At 37.3% G+C, this 24,106-nt stretch overlaps 1 protein-coding gene across 1 annotated transcript in view; it reads right to left on the bottom strand.

Annotated features, from left to right (window-relative positions):
- Positions 1-24,106, bottom strand: part of chs1 (chitin synthase 1) — a 30,016-nt gene that overhangs the window by 2,585 nt on the left and 3,325 nt on the right. The window contains exons 2-33 of the mRNA XM_042487807.1: positions 23,194-23,329; positions 21,899-22,084; positions 21,081-21,282; positions 19,362-19,522; positions 18,916-18,991; positions 18,262-18,380; positions 17,203-17,380; positions 16,791-16,887; positions 16,491-16,587; positions 15,868-15,989; positions 15,304-15,399; positions 14,430-14,594; positions 14,188-14,335; positions 13,710-13,775; positions 13,428-13,597; positions 11,512-11,570; positions 10,665-10,865; positions 10,385-10,553; positions 10,035-10,150; positions 9,220-9,399; positions 7,700-7,804; positions 7,010-7,127; positions 5,902-5,983; positions 5,584-5,816; positions 4,863-4,978; positions 4,641-4,722; positions 3,933-4,086; positions 3,464-3,568; positions 2,869-2,979; positions 1,787-1,921; positions 1,555-1,634; positions 1,042-1,108 (exon numbers count right to left, since the gene is read on the bottom strand). Coding sequence (XP_042343741.1) covers positions 1,042-1,108; positions 1,555-1,634; positions 1,787-1,921; positions 2,869-2,979; positions 3,464-3,568; positions 3,933-4,086; positions 4,641-4,722; positions 4,863-4,978; positions 5,584-5,816; positions 5,902-5,983; positions 7,010-7,127; positions 7,700-7,804; positions 9,220-9,399; positions 10,035-10,150; positions 10,385-10,553; positions 10,665-10,865; positions 11,512-11,570; positions 13,428-13,597; positions 13,710-13,775; positions 14,188-14,335; positions 14,430-14,594; positions 15,304-15,399; positions 15,868-15,989; positions 16,491-16,587; positions 16,791-16,887; positions 17,203-17,380; positions 18,262-18,380; positions 18,916-18,991; positions 19,362-19,522; positions 21,081-21,282; positions 21,899-22,084; positions 23,194-23,329 — 4,132 coding nt within the window. The remainder of the gene's footprint in view (positions 1-1,041; positions 1,109-1,554; positions 1,635-1,786; positions 1,922-2,868; positions 2,980-3,463; positions 3,569-3,932; positions 4,087-4,640; positions 4,723-4,862; positions 4,979-5,583; positions 5,817-5,901; positions 5,984-7,009; positions 7,128-7,699; positions 7,805-9,219; positions 9,400-10,034; positions 10,151-10,384; positions 10,554-10,664; positions 10,866-11,511; positions 11,571-13,427; positions 13,598-13,709; positions 13,776-14,187; positions 14,336-14,429; positions 14,595-15,303; positions 15,400-15,867; positions 15,990-16,490; positions 16,588-16,790; positions 16,888-17,202; positions 17,381-18,261; positions 18,381-18,915; positions 18,992-19,361; positions 19,523-21,080; positions 21,283-21,898; positions 22,085-23,193; positions 23,330-24,106) is intronic.

Genomic DNA, 24,106 nt, shown 5'->3' with positions numbered 1-24,106 from the left:
CCATGTAACTTCTTAAAAAGCATAAAAACAACATTGCTGTTAAATAACTTGCAGCTAAGCAGAGGAGGATACCATTAATGTTTACATCTCGTGCTGCCACTCATCCATGAGTAGATGTAATGTTCCAGAATTTACCGATTTTTTTATTTATAAAACTCAAACACTGTAAAAGTCATTATTGCTTTATTTGTCAAGACTGAGCTGTACTTTTGGTCTCTGAACTAGCTGTCATGGTGTTTTAGTAACTGATAGTACAGTTTAAATTTGGGTTAAGTTTCCCTCTTTCTGTGCCACGATCGCAAGTATGTTGGCAATTTGGTTCTCTTTCTTTAGCAAACTATCCCTGAAAGGGAAAGGGATAGTTATCCCTGAAAGGGATAGTTTGGATCTTTTGAAGCAGGGTTGTAAGAGGCACTTGAAGTCAGTCTATTTACTTACAGAAGATAGTGGTCAGCATGCCCCAGTTTGGAGAAGCAGACAGGATTACTGCCACAGAAGCTTAGCAATACTTTGCTGTGGATGGGGGGCAGCTGCAAAACATAGGCTACTTACAAAAAAAACAACTTCCTAATATAATCATTAAGAGATAAATGGCAGTATATTAAAAATTTACTCCTTAACCTTGCCACAGCTGGCCTTTTCTGATTGGGAAGCCTTCAGTTCCCCATCTATGCTCTACTGAGGTCCTACTCAATGAAGCTCTTTTATTTTACCGCTAATATTCAAAAAATATTTTTTTTTAGTTGGGCCTTTTTTAGGTGGCTAAAATGCATTTCCTTGTTGGGCTTGTCCACAGCACAATATTGCTTAGGTTCTGTGATGGTGCTCCTGCCTCTGATCCCAAACTGGGGTTGTGCTTACCGATGTCCACTATATAACTATGGATAAGCACCTCGTACAGCCCCTCGTCAGAAAGTCTCAATATTCCCTTAAACATTATCAAAACTCTCTGCATGTCTTATACCTGACAAGGATTAAAGAACAAATCCCTGCAGTTTTATGTGTATGTACGCGTGCATGCGTTTGAGTGTTGTTGCTTACATCTTCTCTCAGTTTGTAGTCTTTTTCTGTGCTGCGATAGGACACCACATGGATCAAAGTGTAGACTCTGCAAACAGAGAGGAACCAAGATGAAACAGAACACGATAGAAAATAAAAGAAAATAAAAATGAGGAAATGGATGTACACTAGTTCCAAGCACAGCAGGACACGTCATTACAAATCTCTATAAAGGCAAGAATTTAATAATCAAAATTTTCTGTGCTCATGTTGGGGGAAGATATCCAGTAACAGTTTAAAAACTTTGGTATCAATTCTTTGCCGCAGAATCAAACCCCTAGTATCTTAAAAGAGGAATGTTTTCCTGCTTAGTTTTCATTATTAGTATGTGAGTTAACAGTGAGGCTGTCAAAACAAGTCTGCAAAAAAAGTAAAAACTGAATAATTAGTGGGTGTGTGGCACAAGTAAATGCAAGTTTGTGTGTGTATATGTGTCTCTCTGTGTGTGTGTGTGTGTGTGTGTGTGTGTGTGTGTGTGTGTGTGTGTGTGTGTACCTGTGATATAACATGGCCAGAAACTGGATAATGAGAAGAATAGCAAAAGACAGCAGGAACATCAAACTAAGAGGCTCCACCTGTCAGCACAAAATGACAGTAATAGTGATGACTTTTATCAGGAGTTACAGTAGTCTTGACAGACATTCAAAAATGCGCCACAATCCTCCTTTAACTGTAACGATCTCTGCAGCACATGCATCTGTCTGTGTGTCTGTGTGTCTGTCCTGACCTTGAGGACTCCAGATTCAGTTCCATTTGGAAAGTATTTAGGGATCTTGATGCTGATGACATCATTTCCAATGGCCTGCAGAAAGAAGGTAGCTACCACCCACAGCACGTTGACGATGAAATACAGGAAGACTGCCTGTAGATGGGAGGGAAAATTTTATGGCAGTGCAACATGGCAGAATTGGTGGAAGACGACTCTCTCTCTATGTAGATATAACGGCTCAATCTAGGCTGATGAAAACACTATTCTTAGTTTCTTAGTTTGATGATACACTTATGAAAACATAGCTCTAAATATTATATTCCATACATGCCAGTAGATCCCCCTAAATCCTCTACACTCGTCCTGTAAGTGTCCCTGTTAATTATTACTAATTTTAAACTATTTATTTATTTAAACTCAGATTAAGGTTCTGAAGAGATGAAAAAAGGAATGTTGGAGTGTATATTATATTGTTTTTTGATTTATAAAAAAAAATATTGATAGAGACACTTGTATTTAAGAACTTAACATCAGTTAGGCTCTTGTAGTAATATATATTTTTTAATAGGTTGTTTGTGTCCCTCCCTTGTTCAAAGTTTTAAGCAGATTGAAAGCTGCACTATGCAAGAAATGGTGAGAGGTGAAAGGTTTTTTTGTAAACATAAATGGATAGATCTAGCAACTTTCTGTTTGACTTGTCTCAGGCGTCTCCCTTTCTGTTGTGGACCTGTCTGTAGACCTGCCACCAATGTAAACTATTTAGGCAATATCACACGAGAGGGAGTGATGTTGTGCTTGTATATTATCACGGCTGTTATTCAGTTATAGGCACGAGGCCGTAGGTCAATCAACCAATCAACCAATCAACCAATCAAGCAATTTGATTGGTTGAAAAGCATTCCATGAGGTCTGATATACAGCACAACATCACTGGGACTTTTAACTCTTCATGTATCACTCCGCTTTACAGTCGTTCTTAACTGTTAGTATTTCAGGTTGGAAGTATAAAAAAATGAAATATATGTACACGTCATGTGAGACTTAATTCATACCACAAAAAAGAAACAGATGTGTATAAACGGTAAATGCAGATAGCTTACCTTGTTGCGTAGTGACTTAAGTTCTCTGGTGACTTCCTCCAGATGTGCTTTTGTGTCAACAATAGGTTTCAAGTAGCGATCAATCAATTTGTTCCAGAAGTCATGCTCACCCTAAAGACACACACACACACACACACACACACACACACACACACACACACACACATGCATGTACACAAATCATTTTTAGAATTTATGAAAATAAATGCAAAATGGGCCACTTGTCCAACTTAAAGGCTCTACAGGCAATATTCGTTTTTATCTGACTGAGGTCATTACAGAGATCATAATGAAATAAAATTTTAGAATGGTTACTTAGATTTTTTTAATTCATGTACCTTTATTCACATAATCATAAAAAAGTAAAACTGCTAAAACATTTACATCAACCTGGCTTTGCCACTGTACCCACTCAGATCGTATTGGGTGCAAACTATTGTTGTGGCAATGCATTTTCTTGATTACCTATTTAGATTACTCTTTGTTTATCTGTAGAAAAAGATTCACAGCTCTTCAGTGGACACTGCCTTGTCCCTGCTAGCCGTGGTATAGTATTTGCTTCTCACAAAGCCAGATGGCTGAATCAGAATCTTACCTCATCAAGTTTTTGCACTTGCGGGGCGCTGAGTGTTTTCTTGATGGCTATGTTTACTCTCTTCTCTAATTTTTCCATTTGACTGGTTATGAGGGTTCGCCGAGCCTGGGAGATAAAGAAAGTCAATTACTTAGTGAGCCAATCATTCCTCTTTTTCCTCTGCAATACAAACATTTGTATGTCATGTAATACAGTTTTACATTTCATTTATAATGGATGTGTTGTTGAAAACAGTAAAAACTGTAAACTTTATAATTATATTAAACTTATTGCCTTATTTCAAGAACAACATATTAAACTTTTTTTTTTAAACCAAATCAATTGCTTATACAGCATTATTATGGTTTAATGTTATATGGACTACTGAGATGTAAATGAATAAAAAAAGATAATTCTAACGATTATTCTTTTTATTATTCTTTTTATTATTTTTTTTTATTATTATTATTATTATTATTATTATTATTACCCGCTCTTCCAATGTAGATTGTAACTCCTCCAGCTGGCTTTCTGACAAAATATCTTCAGGGCCCACTCCACTTAGCTCTTCATTAAGAGTGTTTGTTAACATTGAGACCAAATCTTCACACACATCATCCTCATTTTTGTTACGGAGTACGTATCTGAGGACAAAAATAGCACACACACACACACACACACACACACACACAGACAAATGTACAGGAAGGGAGTATTTATTTTACTAGCCAAGTTTTAAAACACTGGATACAAGTTTTAAAATTGCCCATGAGCTTTTCTAAAGCCCATGTGAGACCCTAAGTAAAAACACACATTGACACATGCAGTGCAGCCTCCCCCCCATCCTTAAAAAAATGAATACATTTTATTTTATTGTAAGTATAGCGCAAAACGGCAACAGAAGTCATCTAAGGTCACTTTTCATATTGGTCTGTGTTTTTATTAAATAGACTAAATACGCTATTGCTATTTATCTAATTTACGTTTCAGCTTCTACTGTGTTGCTGGTGCCCCTCACCAACAAGTACACCAAGGTGGAACACTGACGTGTAGAGATGGATACAAACTAGTTCATTTTAAAAATCACTGTTTATTTAGTGCAAGCATTGCTACAATTTTTAAAGGACATTGTTACGAAAGCCTGATGATTAAGAACATACATAAATGTTAATTTTTCTGTGTCATGTTTTTTATTTACCTTATTTGCGCTTGTAGATTTCTCTTCATGTTGGCAAAAGTCAGCTTCTTCAAAAACTCCTCTTTTACTGGCTCTACCCAGTCTATACACACACACACACACACACACACACACACACACATTAATAACATAATTACATTATACTATATAATGTTTTACACTCACATGAATTACAGGATGTAGTATACAGGACAAATAATACACAGTTAAAGTGCCTCTCACCTCTGACAGGGAGTTCCTCTGTTTCTTCTAGGTTAAACATAGAGTCATCGTCATCCTCACCGTCATCTTCGCTGGCTACACTTGATGTTATGCTCCTTTTGTCGATGCTGTCATTGCTGCACACGCAAATTTTTGTGAATATCTGGTAGTATGAATTTCACAATTCAAGCGTATTGGTGCATTTGTGTATTAATAATCTTAATGAGCATGGGATGATAAGAAAATTTCAGTTTAAAATGCCTCTAAAATATGCCTGGTTTTACAGTACATCTTGTTGAGATTGCATCGCAGATGGGGCACATATCTTTTATTAGTGTGCTTCCTTTGTAGTGAAAAACTTTTTTAAAAAAGGAAAAAAATATGCTTATGCTTGATTAAGATCTTTTGCATTTTTTGAGATTGGTGCTTATGTAGCCTGTTTTGGCTCTTTTTAATGGTCACACAGCAGTCTCTTAAGGTGCTGCTGAACACGATATTCATGATTATCCTGATAATGGTAATTTACCAAAATCTACTTTTTGTGGGTATTTTCATTTTATTTTATTTTATTTTGTTTTTCATCATTACACATGATAAAATCTGAAGTGTCGGTGTTGTCAGTTGACTACATGCATGATTAACCTAATGGCAGTGTAGATTTCTAACGGATTGACTGAAATATTTAGTGAACAAATAGATTATTGATAAGAGAGGAGGAAAAAAAGGAATTTAAAATAAATACCTGCTGCAGTTGTCAGTGTCATTTTCTTTTCCCGCCTTCCCGTTTGGTTTGCCATTTGGAGGTTTCATAGCTCCTTCCACAGTTTTGGATATGTCAACATTGGCTTGAGGCTCTGTATCTGCAGCTGTCTGTTGAGTTAATAAGTCCTGATAGGTGACTGGAAGAGGAGGGTCTTTCGGTGCAGTCTGGCCTGTGATCTGTCGAATCATCAGATTCTCTGTTTCTTGTGTTATCTGTAAAGCAACAGGACACAATTAATAAATATGTCCATCTGTTTATCCACTGGAAGGCTTGTCAGTAGCTGGTTGGTATCACTACCTGTAATTTCATGTCCCAGCAGCAGAGTCTACAGTTTTTGTCACACAGAATATTTTGGTCCTTCTTCACTACTTCTTCTCCCCTGACAGGCAGACAGAATGATGGGCAGTAAGAAAACACACACACATTTAAATACAGCTGAATATAGTGACTAATTATTGGGGATGCAGATAGACATAAATGAAAACAAATTAATTCCCTCCTGCCTCCATTTATCTGTTGTAAAAGTGAATCATTAGTTAACAGCAGTCTGCTCCAACCATGACTCAAACTGGAATAAGCAGTGGTAAATGGATGGATAACATGACAGATTTAATCTGCTTAGATTTTAAATAACAATATGTACGTATGTATATATAAATTCTCATATCATGATAAACCCTCATTTTTAAATTTGTTTTGCTATGTTTTAGTTATTTGACTATAGATATTTTATTCTGTCTTTTTAACGTTATCTTTTTGTTTTATTAAGAGCATAAAACTCAGTTTAACTGTCTTTGACATTAACGACTCATATTTGCTTTTTCCAAGTGTTATATTTTTCATTTTTTTCCATGTAGCTCTGTATTTGCTTACATATGCCATACAAATAGAGGTTGACTGATTAAAGGATTTATCTATCGGACATATGTAATTAGGATGTGGTTAGTGAGCAAGTTATCAAGTAATGCCAGAATGCCTCTTTGGAGTTTGTGTGTATGACCACAGACCAACTTAACAACTTTGTATTTATTGATTGTAGTAAATTGATCACCGTTATAGCTGCTTGTGCTGCTGGTAGAAAATCCTACTTTGTTTACTGTTTTTTTTACTGGCTTTTCTACCCTAAAGCTACCTTTACATTCCCCCTTACAGTTACCTTTACTTTCACAACTAACACCAGTAGTACTGAAATCAGAAGTCAGGTAATCAACTTATAGATCCGTTTTAGATTGTTGGATGATTAGAAGAGAGGGATGATAGAACAGATTATATTATACAATTATTAAAAATAAAATTATATTATTGCAAATCAAGAATGAAGTAATTAAAAGATGAATCAATAATGAAAATGGTTGTTTGCCTCAGAAAGAATGACTACTACTTCTAATAATGATCAGTGCATTACTTGTTGGATTCCCTTGTGCCCCAGGACACAATGTGCATGTTGACCAGTGAGTAGATAGTCAGTAGGAGGTATCCACTAGGGATACAGATGAAATACATCAGACCGTAGATAATCATGCCTAGAGGAGAAATAACATAACATAATTGAACATAAAGCTGTTAACACAACACAACACAACACAACACAACACAACACAACACAACACAACACAACACAACACAACACAACACAACACAACACAACACAACACAACACAACACAACACAACACAACACAACACACAACACACAACACAACACAACACAACACAACACAACACAACACAACACAACACAACACAACACAACACAACACAACACAACACATAGTTCACACCCAAAAATAAAAATTCTGTCATTATTTACTCATCCTCATGTCGACATTTTTGGTTTTATTTTGTATTTTGCTTCAATTTTTTTGGGAGATAAGTGCAACGCCTTTTCCCTGTTTTCTTCACTCAACTGTCCATCGCCTGAGGGTGAGTAGATAATGACTAAATTTTCATTTTTGGGTGAACGATCCCTTTAAGTTCACTTAATTTAACTTAAAACTATTAACATAATATAACAAAACGTTTCATGTATTATAACATAAACATGTGAAAACATGAAAATGTGAACATTTTTTTATAATATTATAATAAAGCCATACCAAACTCCTCTGGATGAAGTAAAGCTGTCACTGCATACATGATTGCCATTGAAACCAAAAACAAGCCAGTGGGTGTCAGGAAGGTGCCCTGCATCACCATTTCACCTAAAGGGAAATGTATTGTGTATTAGGTGATATGATGAGATTAATGTTGAATATGATGTTGGTTGGCCACGATAACACAAAGATATTTAATTATGCCATGCCTGTTAACAGTTTTGCACTATATTCAGTATCTCTCTGTCTTTTGCTTTCTCTGTATTTCGCTGTATTGTTAGTGCATATATATTAAAAAAAAAACAAAAGCCTGCTAGCACAACTCATAACTACTCTTAGCCCGAATGCTGCATTCCATTGCAAGTTGGGTGTCGATAGTTCTGTGTCGGTTTTTGTATTGTATGTATTCCAGTGCATCTGCTCGAGAAAACATGGATGCCCACAGGAAACTCATGTTTCTTTAGCTTGCCACTGAACATCCGAAACATGTATTGAGGACCTACATGAACTACCACAGCACCAGACACCCGACCTTCCATAGAAGGCTTTTTGTCGATTTGTACGTCTTATGCAGACTCATTGTAAGTAGCTAACAGAGACAGGAGGAGTAGGCTAGGAGGCTACTACATGCCTTCTATCAAACACAAATCAACTGATGCGGAATGGAAATGCCACACAAAGTTGTTTATAGCATTTGTCACAACATAAAAGTTAAAACTGATGACCATATAATTCTACTTTCCAATCACTGTGAGCGCTGCCATATTGCTGTGACGTACATGGATCTTGCCCGAGTTTCCGAATTGAATGGTTTTTTAAAAGTCAGAGGTCATGTTTTTCTGAGGTTTACAGTACAATAGAACGCAGCATAACACCAGCAGGAAAGATGTCCGCTCTTATTAGTAAAAAGAATGCATGTGTACCATTTGCCGATTCTTTGGCTTTAAACCAAACAAAAAAGGAGAGCCAGAGAACACTGAGAGGTGATTTGTAAGCTGTGGGATAAATGTCTAGACTAAAGGAAAAACTCCAAATCTCCTCTCCAATCTGTAAATTACTATCCAACATAATATGCAATGCTACCACTGACTCCATAGACAAAGAACAGTTGGACCATGACTGTGAGTAATCAGCCCTCAATCATTTGGGCTTTCACAAAGGCAACAAATTATAAATGCGACAGTCATTCCATGAAAGTCACCTCACCAGGGGATCAGTCTGATTTATTGATCCCAGTAGGGCCTTGTTTGAAATACAGTAGTTCTTACTGCACATACTTTTTGGCCAATCATGGGTATTGTGACATATGTTTCTCCAGTCCATAGATGTTTACATCTATGTGTGCCTCTCTCTTCAACTCTTTTTGGACAATAATTTTGTAATTTTGTAGTTTTTTTTATTATTGTCATCAGGGGAATCTCAAAATTCCCCGAACACTAGTGTGTGTATGTGTATTTAGGGATTTCTGATACATAAATCACAATATGAACAAAAGTTAGAAGTCACAAGTAGTTGTTACCCACCGATGATAGAAAAGAAGGATGCAGTCATGAGGAATGCGTATAGAACACTCATGATGGCAGCAATTGTTATTTGGTTGTTAGGCTTGGCTACAAAACAGATGATGATGTAGAACACAGGAGGAATGCTTGCGATGATGATTGAAAGTGTTCCACTGATTTTGAAGACAAATTGGAAAGCACCTGTCAGAAAAATACAGAGAGAGAGAAGGGAGAATTATTCAAGAACAGATGCAGTTGGATGGATTTTGAGGAAGTTGAATACAGAAAGATTATTTATGAAGAGCTGCAGGGCAAAGTGTGTATTCTAATAGTGACTATTACAATTTATTATCAAGTCTGTTTGATTCTGGCCAAGTCCATGTTTATGAATTATGGATACAGTCTTCCAAAATGCTGGCCTATTCATTCCAATGAAAATGGCGGCCTAACTTTCGCCAAATTTTACTTGCTTCTTGAAAAATCAGATCATAAATATATGATATATGATCTTAAGATGTGACTCCTCCAGCAATCCGTACTCGCAAACCAGTTAGAGTATGATAATGACATGATGCAGAATTCACTAGAGAGCTCCTATCTTGTGGTCAGTAAACACCAATTATTTTCTATCATTTAAGTTTGTAGAAATGGAGAAAGAGTCTGACTTGACGGATGCATTCGGCCCCTACTGACTCATGAAAAAAAGTATGTTGAGGGTAAAAGTATGGACCTAAACGTAAGGGAGAAGCAGGGACACAGAGAAGAAAATGTTCGCCCCACTACAGTAACTAGATAAGAAAAGGGCTTATAGTGTTAGAAATTAGTCTTGAAGCTACCTGCTATCATGAGAGTCACAGAGGCCGGACCAAGGATAGAGGAACCAACAGTGAACATCTGGTAGAGGATGTAAAGCCTGGAGATGGATGAGTTTCTCTTCACTGTCTCTGCACCACTGCAATTTAAGTCACAACCACAGTAAAGTTAATATCAATAAAATGTACACGTTATAGTGTTGTTGGGAACAGCTGGTTTAGGACATATTGCCTGTTTATTACTATGGAACAACAAAAAGAAAATCAGAAAGTGAATCAGAAACTAAGCAAATTTTACTTTATATTCAGTTAAGTGAGTAATTTCAGCTAAAGAGGCAAACTCTACTTTTAATATAATGATAAATAACACTAGCCTGTGCAGAAGGTCCAGTGTATTCGCCAGTGTGGATGGTCCCCATCGTCTCCTCTGGTTATAAAACTCTTTAAACTCCTGTGGTGAGTTGGTATATGCATCTGATGCAGCATTGTATTCGACACGCCAGCCTTGTTGCAGCAACAAAGTACACAGCCAACGATCCTCCCCTAGAAACATATGCATGCACACACAAAAATGAGAAAGGGACGTTAACAGTCAAAGAAAAAAGACAAAAAGATGAAACTCTGCGAAATGGGAGCAGAAAAATTTTGACCAACCTTGGTCATATTGCACATATTCTGAGGCTCTGGTTGCAGTTGTTGTGTATCTTTTCAGTACATTGTCATCCATTAAGGCTGATCCTCGAAACAGGCTGAAACATCCTGGACTGCACAGCACAGAGCCAAACACATGCTCTGCTGTCTTCTGTAGCCAGTGGCCAACTGCATACTCAAACTTCTGGTACCACACCATGGGACCTGAGAAGGCGGGCAGAGATGAGCAGAGATAAAGTGAGAGAGAAAAATGAACAAAAAAAGGAGGACACAGGATGAAAGGAAATAGAGACAATCCTCAGAAACAAAGTTTTACAAAGCTCATTTCTTAAATGATCTCTTTCAATTCAGTCATGTTGAGGGTTAAAGAGACTGGAGTCTATCCCAGCTGGATGTTATATGCTGGAGAGGATCAGCCCATCACTCACAGACAGACATTAAACGAGCCCCACTCCTACCACTTGATAAATTGGCTTCATAAAACCATCTTACTTCTTTTTAGACTGTTTAAGGAGGTTGCAACCTACACCCTGAAAGTACCAGTAGTGGGAACTGAATCAGGACCTTTTTAATGGATAACACATTTGATCACTGCTACAAAAAATAAAAATTTCCAATCAATAACTATATTTTGTAATGAAGTTCCTACCTGAACAACCAACTCATGAAGTCATGACAAATATTTGCAAGGTATGGATGAAAAATATGTTACGACACTAATTCATCCCATGATATGATGTTATATTTACCATTTAAGGACATGAAATTAGGCTTTTTTTCACCCTGCATCTGCTTGCTTGATCAAGCTAATATACCCTCTGCTATAGAGGCCAAAGTAATGTGTACTTACCCATGCCAGTAGGATGGATTCTACCACAAGCCGCACCAACGTTGTCATACATCCTCAATCTGTCAATGAAAATGTATTTTTTTTTTGTAAGTGGAGATCGTAAAGATTTCACTTGTGGTTGATAAACAACAACTGTAATTATGGTGGTAAAAGCAAATGCAGAGTTCTGAGGGCAGGAATACAAACTATTATTATGTTTATAAAGTAGTTTAGGATTAAGCGGTAATTTTTCATCATTCTGTGTGCAACTGTGATCTTTTTTTGTTGGAGTTTTTTTCTCTTTACATTTTTACATCATGACTCTGCAGACAGCAGGACGCAATGAAGGGAGTTGGTTACCTATCTAAGTTGGAGATTTGCAGCCTGTTGCCTCCAGCTCTTACAGCTCACTGAGGTGGCTCTTTCTTGTTCCATTTCTATCTGTAACATCTCTGACTGCTGTCAAAAAATGCTAAAAATGACTGTTGTCTTGTTTTGTGGACATGTTTTTGATAAATAATAGCTGTAAGTGCTGTGCTCATCGACAATAATATTGCATTCCATTGTGACTACTTCATTATTCACATTCATTATTAAAGTCAATTTGCGTTTCGCCAGTTACAAATTTTAATTGTAGAGTTGCAGCAATTTTAACCACAATACAGTGCGAGTTACAATACATGGTTGGCGATACGATACAAGACTAATTTGGGCTCATTTAGAGCGATGCGATTCAGTGAGTAAAAATCGATAAAATATTTTCATCCCTGGTAATTATGAAAGCGCTCAGAGCTGGATGAAAAAAGAGGCGGTCAATGTGCCGTCCTATTTATAAAGAATTCCATCTACTGCCAGACTACGAGATTGCAGTCTTTGGAAGTTTCCATTGCTGAACATTTGATTGTTCCAGACACATTGGCGCAGTAAGGATGAACTCTGCTGTTAGTCTCACTCTGTGACCCTGCTGCGTCAGTCTGCTTTGATAGATCAGCTTTGTGAGTGATCACTGTGGTCCCAAAATGTGTTTTTTACTAGAGATGACTTACTTAAAATAGCAAAATTACTTTGGCTGCTTAAATATAATCACCTGATTGCGGGGACTGTATAATGATGGGAAAAAAATGGGGTGGCAAAACTGTGCTCTCCTCTAATTGCATAATGGGGATACATTTGTGCTGTACATTATGTTATTGCTGTGCTGATATGGTGGTTTGCGTGTGTAGGGCATGTGCCTTGTCTGTACTAAAACATTGCTGAGGAGATAAACAGCCTGCCTGCTTGACATCTCAGTAAACATAATTTTTACACTCAGTTCATTTTTAATTCCATCATAGCAATCTGCTGACATAAGGGAAATGACAGGGAAGTGGGCAAAGTGTAACTAAAACTTCATGAATTCTTCATCAGGTTTTTGTCTGTGCCAGTTGCCTCTTTGGGTGGCACAGGCACACCCTGTCACACCCGTGGCTGTACGCACATGATTTGCACAGAGATCGCACTGGCTGTAACACCTATCTTTGACTTAAAATGTACATGGGCCAGGGGTGTAAAGTGGCGGGGCCAATGGCCACTTTTCTTCTTCGTACCCTCCTACCTCTGGCACCGTTGGTCAGACCACAATCATCTTTTCAACTTGGCCTTCATTTTTATCTCAACTACACACTTGTAAAGTTTTGTAAGTGCATCTTACACATATATAACACTATCGCGATAACAAAGTCTGTTCACAGACAGATGGACGGGCAGACAGACAGAATTCAAAATCACCTCTGTGGTGGCGCCCAGTACAGTAGGTGTCAACAAGACCACATTTTGCCATGATGACACACACATACAACCTCACAAGGTGAAAACAATTCCAGCCCTAATTTTTTGGCTGGTAAAAGACTTTTTATATATAACAATAACAACTGAAAAACATTTGTTAGATCACTAACCTGTCTACAAGCAGAATCACAGCTTTTGGTTGGAAGTCCGTATCTCCGTCTAAAGCCAGGATGTAAGTGTTGTCGTCTGAGATGAATCTTCTCTTGTAGTCACTGTCATGCTGACGCATCACGAAAATCTCTCCATACATAGAGATCATACTGTCTTTGCGTGGATTATGCTGTTGTTGGACAAAACAAGACTCAGTATTCTACAAATTGAAAAAATCTATATGTATAAGTGTCAAAATGCTAGTATATACACATTTTACACAAAAGGCAAAGAATTCTTACTGGGATCTTATGAGGGTTCTTGATGATGTAGCCTTTCCAGCCCAGTAAATAGTACAAGTACATAATCTGAAAGTCATATAGAATATTGTATAGTGTGAAAATCCAAGACCAATTATTCATTAAATTCATCTTAGCGAGATTGTGAAATTGTGTTCAAAGGAACATCATGGCATAAGCTATTCCTACTATAATTCTTAGTTTTGCAAAGCTAAATAGAGAGCACAAATGTTTTTTCTTGTTTGTTGCTCTACAACAGTGGCCTGTAGCTTGGCAGGCATCTCACCTTGTAACACATCATCCACCATCCCTTGCCCCTCTGAATAACAAATTCAGTTTATATGTCTCTTTAAAAATGTTGATATGATGCATATGAAACATGCAAATATAATGAAGCAAGTCTATTATTATTGGCCACAGAGGCAAATATCATTTTGTACCACGGCACCTTTAGGACAAAAACACCACCACTACACCATACCTGGGACCATCTTTTCTTGTTCCTGATGAGAGTTTTGTCTTTTAGGTGAACAAAGAGCATGTTGCCCTCTGGCATAACAAACATCAGCCTGCCACCATAGGGAGTCTCAATGATCGACACATCATCGGGTTCTTTGTTTGTAAACACTCTGCATGGTTGACAGATAGATGGCTGGTTAGAAAGATAGATGGATAAATAAAGGTATGGACAGAGGGCATTAATAGGTTAATAGATAATCTTACCTATAAACCTCGATGACAACATGGATCAAGTCACTAACGTAGGAGTTGACCAGCCTCTTCCCTGTGTCCTTTTCAGTCATGAAGGCATCGTCTACATAAATGTGGCACTCAAAGTCAAAACAGTCCTTGTGGTCCTCCTTTGGATCACCTCTATAGCGATCCAACCTGAAATACCAACAAACAACTAATAATAGAGCAAAAGCCTATTCACTTATGTAGTTTCTTCTTTTATGTATAAACTGTCAAAGTATGACATAAGTATAATACAGTTTCAAATATTTAAAAGCACAAAGGTTCAACATTTTAGTCAGAACATGAAAAAAAACATTAAATTTATAATTAACATTTTAAGAGCAACAGGCTGGACAAATGTCTTTCACTGCGTATCTGGTTAAAATATGTTTTACGTCTCTTGCGCCTTTGATTAGAAGTGAGCTCTGCAATAATAACTGGGTTATTCACAAAAAAACAGTGATGTCTCAAAAAGCACTGACACATCCAGGCATACACCTCTGCGTAAGATGATTTTCTGTTACTGTGAAACCTGGAGTGAAATAACTTTCTTTGTGCTGCTTTCAAATGCCTTCAAAACGTTTGAACCCAGAGCAAATTATTGCCAATTCTTACAAAAACATAGGAAAAAGTTTATAAAATGATCAGATTTTTATGCACATTTCTGTGATTTCTATATATTTTTTCTTTGTTTTTTCCCCCAAAATAATTTACAGGTCATTTTCTTATTGTCTTCTTCCCATGTTTTTGAGAGAAATCCAGTCATTTGCTCAGGTTTCAAAGGGTGTGTAAAATGGATTAAATCCAAATTGTGATATTGATAATGCTACAGTTAGGTGTCTGCAGTGACTGTACCTCTAACCTGAACATTGAGGTGAGGATTTTCAGCATTTCATCATAGGTCTCATGCCACATGGTGGCACAGAGATAGATCACGCTGTTCTGTATGTTATCGTGGCTGTAGAGGAAGAGAGAGAGAAAGGGAGAGTTTGTCAGCCGATGATTTAAACATATTGTGACCATACACATCAATCAGCCGTCTAGAAAACCAGCTCTGATCTTTTATGGCTGCTGGGGACTGTAACAGACCCATGGTGCCACTGATTTTAAACAATACCACATGAATGCAGATACAGCTAACTTTGTATGCAAAGAAGTATTTCTATTGATTTTGCTGATTGTCAGTCATCCTCAAATTTTACTTTTTTTAATCACAACAGTTTCGTGGTGCATCATCAGACAGAGATAATGCAGATATTTTCTTCTCATGACACATGACAAATAAACGATGCCTCATGTCATCTCTGCTCCTACTACATTCTCATACAATCATGTGATTTTTCCATATTCCTGCTTAAAATATAGCCACAATAAAATAAAATCCAAAATAAAATAATCAGGGTAGCTCTTCTCAGAACCCTCTCACCTCTCGTGGTTTTTGGCTCGCGCCACCTTCATTTTGGTGTTGAGTAGCAGAGACAGGTCAATGAAAGCAGATTCATAGAGTCGACGAACAAAGAGCTGAGATGTCCTCTCTATACGCTGGACCTAAGACATGATGAACCATATATGCATTTAGGTGTATGTTTTTCAGCCTGATCATATGATAAGATGTCACTGGTTTGATGAGATTACCATTAAAATGTACCATGTAATGTTGAGATTTAAAGTTTGACTCAAGCAGTAGGCTGTAGTTTTAGAGTAAATGGAAACTTGAAACTAACTTTGATTGGGAAAAAAATAGTTGTTCCATCGAAAACAGTTCTTTCAACATTAGCAGGGACATTGTTCCTGGAGAGACATGTTGCTACTGACTGTTCAAAATGTAACTTTTCAATGCAGAAAGCAACATGAAGGGAATTACTTTCACCTCTATTGTGGAGGGGCAGCAGCCAAAATCTCAGAGAGACACAAATGGCTTTTCATAATTTGGGTAAACTGACCCTTTAAGGAGCTTATAGTAAATAGAGGGCATGTGTGCGCACACACACATGCGCGCGCACCCACGCGCACTTGTGTGTGTGCGCACACATGTTTTTACATCAGTACCTTGATCCTCCATACGTAGTAGGTGCATGTGATGAAGCCTGCCCACATACACACTCCCTCCAGTGCCAGCATTGAAAAAGGCCATTGCAAGTAGTAGCTGTAATTTTTGGCAAAATATACATACATGAATGTGTATATACAGAAGATGCCGATACAGATTATTTAATATATTGTCAAAGTATGATACAGGATAAATAATTTTAGGACATTTACACATATTAGGCACATTTATAAGCACAGCTGCTCACATACATGCAAACATACACAGTTAAAGCTTAATCCAATCACACAAACATGTACCTGTTGAGTGAAGTTCGACATATGCTCCTTGTGATTTCCAGTAAAACCACTGGGGTTGTGTTTTTAGTGCTTAAGTAGGCCAAGCTTTCACAAAACTCTGAAATGGAAATAAAGCTAATCATTTTAGGATATTGTTAATAAGTGATAAGTAATGAATGTTTTTTGTACTGTTATCACACAGAGCTTCCCATTATAAATTCCCTTCAAAAGTATAAAGACATGAGTACTCATAGTCAAAGATTTCTTACAATGTACCACATGACTGGTCATGTATTTACATATTTCATGTTTCTGATGTAGTACAAAATAACCAAATAACTTGGAGCGAACAAAAGTGCATTTAAGCAGAGCACAAACAACTTTCAATTTGTTAAAAAAAAAAAAAAAAAAAGAAGAAGAAAAAAAGACTCACCTGTGATGCTCCCAGCCTGTGCTCCGTCCAATTTTTGTACCTGGGTCATGAAAAGTATCAGTCCCAACAGTAGCACTGCAGGTCCTGTGCAGCACACTGGCAGGGCAAAACTCATCCTGACTGAATGAATCTTACAGGCCACCACACCAAACCAGTGGCAGGATGCTGAGCAGAAGGCCTGAGACAAAAGGCACAGGGAATGTTTTTATATTGGCTGGTTTTTTTTAAAAATAAAAACTTTAGACTATAGTGGTAAATAAATGCTAGTAAGATCTGATTCCTATCACTGATTGAGTTCAACCTGCTATAATTGTTAAGAATTAGTATGTAGTAGTCAGTACTTGTTAAAAGTTGTTAAAACCTTGTCTAGGACAGGAAATGAATCTAGCAGGCCTAATCAATAATTGTTTAATTGGCTGCATCAATCAAGACTGAACCTGCTGTGAGCCATTAAAAGTAAAGCAGCAAAGGAAAATAACAGGTCAGGAAGCCTTTCTGTGAAAAAAAGGTTAAAATCCTGTTAAAATAACACAATAAAGTCTCCCTCAGTGTGTATTTGCCAAAACATTTATAGTAACAGTCATCTCTAGCTCCCACTTGTCTTTTATATCCAAGGAATTCCCTCATGTAACTGCAAACATTTGTTTATTGTGACACAATTTTTTTTACCACTCTTTTCTTCCATTATTGTTATTTAAAAAAAGTTCTATGGGTGTAGGTGGATGCTTAAGGGTGTCTATAGTATAGATTTTATACCTGCTTTTATTGTCAACTTTTATAGATCTTTTCCTTCTTCACATATTTTAGACCTCTAAATAATACTTTATTGTCTGAGCTCAAATATGCACTGTTTGGTAGCGCCACTTTTATTTTAATAGTGCAAAAATCGTCAGTAGATAGACAAATGCTTTTCAACCATTTGACAAGACAGCTGCAAATGATCAATGGATACCCCCCAAAGAGACCCATGACTTTCATGTGCATAATCCCTTCTTATGTACTGCCAATCTCTGCCTGTCTCTGTTAGTCTGATGTTTTTTCTGGCTTCCTTTTACCCACCTGTAAGAAAAACAGCACCAGTCCTATTTGCAGTAATTCCCAGTCTTCACTCTGCAGGTTAAAGTCTGACCAGATGATAGATTTCTCAATAAGCACATGGTAGAACAGGTATACCCCACCTACAATGGAATAAAATGTATTGATTATGTGAGAGAGACAATCCCATAGTTAAATGTAATAAAAGTACAATATAAAAACACAATATATCAAAAGCGTGCATAATGAACAGTAAATACAATATATAAAATAGCACAAAATTATATAATAAGTTGAAATAAAATCAAGTGTGTTGATTTAAATGGAAAAGAAATGTGGTGACATTCAAGTAAATATGAGGGAATTATGCTCTTGTATAGAGTGGAGTAAAAGCTGATAGTGTCGTGCAGCATAGAAAGCATAGCTTTACAAAATTCAAAACCGCTATTGAAGACTTCATCATAGCTGGAGAACATCCGCCTCAATCCGTCTGCACCTCTAACATCACAGAAATCTGTTTATTCTCGAGTGTGAATGTTGTAAATGAGATGAGGAGAAAGCTTGGCAAAACACGGTGATGTTGGTGTTGATAATGCATTTCAAGAGCCTGCGTTATTTTGTCAGCATGTTTTTGTTGAGTGTTGTATGTTGATACAGACATTGATGGCAGATAATTACCTATCACTATTATCCTCAAAATACTGCTGATGACAAACACAAAGTCCCTGAAACCATCCAATTCTGACAGCATTTCCTGCAGGGAGAAAGAAAGACATGGTAAGAGTCTCACTGAGGATGTCAAGTCAACATATTTATATGCTACAAATAGCCCAGGATAGTTCAATATCCAGCTGAAGCTCTGTCGGAACACATGGAAAAACACCTGGTACAGTGTGTGAGCGTTACAACTGCAAAAAATGACAAATTTGCAACAATTAAAATAACTTTTTATATTATAAGGCAGGGGATTGTGGGATTTCTGCTTTTCAAATCATTAACCTGTCTACAGTGGGATGAAGAGATGGGGTGAATTCCATTTAGGTGGCCGAAAAAGGAGGCTGTTTATTTTGAGGTTGGTGCAGTGAGGACAGAACAATGGAAACTCATCACTAAAAACATTATACCTGCATGCGATTAGTCGCTTGCATTGGATTTTCCCACCAGCAGAGGGAGATGAGGAGTGAAGAGAAAATTCCAATTGCAACGTAGATGAAGCAGTCTGAGCTCTGTCGATCCACATGTGATGATACACGAACATAGTAGTCAACCCCCAGGAGGCAGTAACCTGTAAGTTAGTTGGTTAGTTAGTTAAGCGTTTAGTAGTAGCTCTGGATTCTGACTTTGAGAGAGAGTAGCTCATGTTTTCAATGATTGATTAAACTTCCTTAGATCAAGGAATAACATATTGGAAATCTCAATTTGTGTGGCTTTCCCTTCGCTTTGCTTATGGTCTTAGCCTGTTTTCATGCAGAATATGAAGTGGCTTCCAGTTGTGCTGTCTTGTAGTTTAATTTTGTGGGGTGCCCAGTAGCTCAGTTGAAAGAGCGAGTGCCCCATGTACAGAGGCTATGTCCTTGCCACAGCGACCGTGGTTCTGAACCCAACCTCGACCCTTTACTGCATGTCATCCTCTTTCTTTCCCCCTTTAACGCTAAAGCTGTCCTATCTAATAAAGCCAAAAAAGCCTATTTATTTATTTATTTAACAAAAACTGACAAATGGACTTATGGACTCATACAGCCTTTGGACTTCATAGCTATGTCAGCTTGCTTAAAAAAATTGCGGGTAGATTTGTAGGTGTTTTAAAAAGCCGTTTGAATACATTTTCTCTTAAATGACATATTTAAACATATTTTCTTCTTATTCTTTTTTAATCATTAGAAGTTGCCTATGATAATTTTCCTCAAAATCTGACAATTTTAATCCTCTGGTACTATGTTTTAACATATTCCTTTGGCAACACTGCTGGTAGAGCTCCCACCATAGAAATGGTATTGCCAAATCTCTACCAGTGGACTCAGTGTATACCGCCATATTGCCAAATCCTACCACCATCCACCCTGACCACCTCCCTGTGACTCTGGTGTTTCATTCATTCAAAAAAAACATCTTTCGAACAAAATCCACCAACTAACTGCAATGACATTTGCGAAACAACAGAACTGGGAATAGAATTTAATACAGCATAAAAGTAATTGTTTTTTTGAGTCAGGGTTTCAGTCATACACACACTATTGTAACTTGTAACTTAGGTGGTTGCAGCTGGCACTTAAATATTTCCAAACAAGTTTTCTAAAAAATGTGAGTTGCTAAGCTGCTTTTTTTTTCTGGAGCTAGTAACTTACATGCAACTTGTATTTCGATGCTCCGTTCAGGACTCGTAGATGTTGTCATGCCAGCCAGTAAATCTAACATCATTTATCTGAGACAGTTGCCATAATGAGGGTGGCAGATTTACTGAACCCGACATTGCAAGGAAGAACTCAACAATGGAATAAAAGTGAAAGAGCTGATTTGACAGTTAATTAGAGACACCTCAGTTCAGTCAAAACCAAACTATGGCCTAACTGAAATGTGTTCAAAAACAAGTGGGAGAAACTGTGCAAAACAATCAGTATAACATTTTTGCATATGATCTGTAGGAGGAACAGGATAACAAATCATCCCCTTTCTCTGTCCACTTCACCTTTTCCTAGTTTTAATCTGAACATGGAAAGACATGTCAGCATAGTTATTAAACAAATGACCATCTTTAAAACTGGAAGTTTCTTTTTTCTTTCAAAAACAGACAGGTAGGCAGACAGACAGTGATGTGAATAGAAAATAAATATAAATTGGGTTACCTGCAACTGTGAGAGTGAGAGAGCAGATTGGGAACAGGATTTTCCATGTTTTTTGCTGTAGCCTGTATACAATCTGCAGAATGGCAGACACAATACAGACTCCTCCGCTGATGAAGAGATTTGTCAACACATCGAACTGAGGCATAACAACTAGCACAAGGACTGAAGTACCAAGAGACACCAGACACTCAATGGCACAAATCTGGAAAAGACACAAAGACACACATCATAACCTTTGCATTCTTGCACTATTTCTTTTGGCCTTAGGGTAGGAGAAAGCCTCAAATTAAGGCATCAGGGTTGAGATTTATATTTATATTTCATTATTTTTCAACCATGCTGACACTGTTTTGACACGGTTTTATGAATGCAACTTGTCCAGATTTACAGTCTCGAAATCAAACTAGTATCTTTTTTTCTGGATTTATTAAATGCACTGTTTCCTGCAGTAATATTGAAAACCAAAAGAGGCTTGAATCTAACAGTTGAGTGTGTCTGAAAACACGACAATATTGTCTGCCAATCTGCCAAATGCACACGCGCTTGTAAGATAAAAAAAATCGTCTTAGGTTTTTAGGTTTTGTATTGTCATGTTTTAGTTTAGCTGAATATTAGACTGTATGGATACATTTTACACTGTTCTTTAAAATGTCTTCCCCATAAAGATAATGATGTAAGCAGTGAAGTAGAGGCATAAATAATGTTAATAATCAAAAAATCTTTGCAATATATGATAGCATATATGATAAAAAAATGTCCACCATCGTATTTGTTGTAACTGCATGAACAATAAATGAGTATGCTTTAGAAAAACGTACCAGTGACATGGTCTTCATGTTGGGTTGTACAAAGCTCTTGAAAGCACACCTCCACAGTGATTTCAGAAACACCAGGAAGTTTGGACAGACCAGACAGAAAACCAACATTAGCATGTAGAACTGTTTTTCCTTTGGGCTGCGCATGGAGGTTGGACTGGACATTGTTGACAACACCAGGAGAGAGCCCTGATTTAACAGAGACCAAGAGTATGTGTAAAAAAAACGCAGAGTTAGGATAGATGAGACAGATGACCAAAAGTGTTATTCAATAAGTACAATGAAAACTGGGATTTACTGGCAATCCCTTCCTGATTACCCATAAAGACAATTCCTGTCTCCATCTACTCTGACACCAATAAGGAAGTTCATCAAGTTGAACAATAATCCATTTACTTTTATTACATGTGCAGAGCAAAACCCATAAGAACCCAACCAGTTCAAAAAGTCACAGAGCCAGCCAACAATACTGTTTCTGTTTGATGGATCAAATTAAAACAATTAAAAGCACTTTCATACAAAATAGCGATCTATGCAAAACAAATGTGTCAATTAATACATAAAATTACAAGGACAAACATAAAAAAAATTAAAGAGAATGATCTGCTTGAAATTCTTTCTGTGGTAGATCGGGAAAAATATGACACTGCAGAACCTAATACTGATGGTTTTTCAGAGTCTGCTTGTGAGAGAAAAGGCAGCACTCTTGGTAATTCTTTATGTTCATAGTCAGATTTGTTTCTGTAGCTCATTAGTTGAGCTTTAAAAATTCAGCTGTTTGTCTGTTGCTGTTTACCTACAGAGTCTATATAATATTCACTACATATTCTCAGAATAATTTAGTTTGAACTTGAACTATTCATTCTATGCATGCAGCATAGAGTGAATAGTTCAAGGTTGAGTGAATACTTCAAGTTCAACTTATTCTGAGAATTGTTGCATGTATGTTCATGAATTGTCACATATACTCTGTATATAAACAATTGCAGAATAAAGTGAACCAGATTCAGAATAGCTGAATCTTAATTTATAAAACTAATGAACAGTTAAAATGTTACAAAAACTCTATAAACTATTTGCAGGCACACTATCCATGTAAAGTGATACCATACTCTGTACTCTTCTTTTATCAAAGATTGTAAGGACAAAATATGAAAATGAAATCAAAACGACCCTGAGATGTTTAGCTTGAGGCTTCACATTTAGTGCCAGGACCCCTATGGTGATGTTAATCCGTTTGTGCCTCAACACCAATGACAAATAGATGCATAATGTCATTTATACTCAGACAATCCTACCTTAGCGATAATGGCACTGGCCAAGACTGCTAACCCAACAATAACAGCCACCAGTGACTGGGCCAGTTGGAAACATCTTCTCTTGCCTTCCTTCTCAGCTCCTATTGGGTTCAGCTGGAAAGGATCCCATGTATCCCTGAGACACACATGTGAACACAGAACCATTGTTTTTAGCTGTCATCATCGCACTTATTCTTTGTATTAAGGCCAGAATCTGTCCGCACACACTTGACCTAGGTGGCAGAATGTCAGTGAGAACCATTAAAAAACAGAGAGATGTGGGAATTGTTGCATGTTGCAGGATTTGGTTTCTATCTTTTTGAAACTCAGAGAAAACACTGTGCTGTGTAGACTGGTGAGTGTTGGTTTGATTTACAGGAAAAGTCATAAACAAAAAGTACATTGGCCTGTTATAAGGAAGCAAATGAGACCAAATAAAGATGTTTATGGTTATATAATAATGATAGGTCAAGATTGGCTGATGCAGGCCATGATCAGTTTGGGAGTTGGATGCTGGTTATCTTGTTATGATTCCTTTATTAGTCAGATCGGTTCGGGTACAGAATCAATTCTACATTTGAGTTTCTATCAATGTCTGTGCCATCCACCACCCCTGGCAGATCAATGTCAAGTACAGAATAATTATCAGGGTGTGGTTTCTCTTCCCTGAATTGATAACACTGTGATCTTTGACTTTGCCATAGCAACTATCAAAAATACCAGCTTCTGCTCTACAGTATGTCCTCAGCCATGCAGAGGGTGTGTTTGGGAGATGAGGGTGCATGTGTGCTCGCACAGTGACGCATTCTTTTCTGTAATGAGGCATATAAATAAGTAGTCATAAATAGCCATGAAAAGCTTCTGATTTTAGAAGAGCAAAGATGTTTTTTAGAAAACTTCCAGCTGTCTGAAA

This window comes from Plectropomus leopardus, chromosome 1, assembly GCF_008729295.1.
Source record: "Plectropomus leopardus isolate mb chromosome 1, YSFRI_Pleo_2.0, whole genome shotgun sequence".
Lineage (NCBI taxonomy): Eukaryota > Metazoa > Chordata > Actinopteri > Perciformes > Serranidae > Plectropomus > Plectropomus leopardus.
This window is presented reverse-complemented; position numbering and strand designations above follow the sequence as displayed.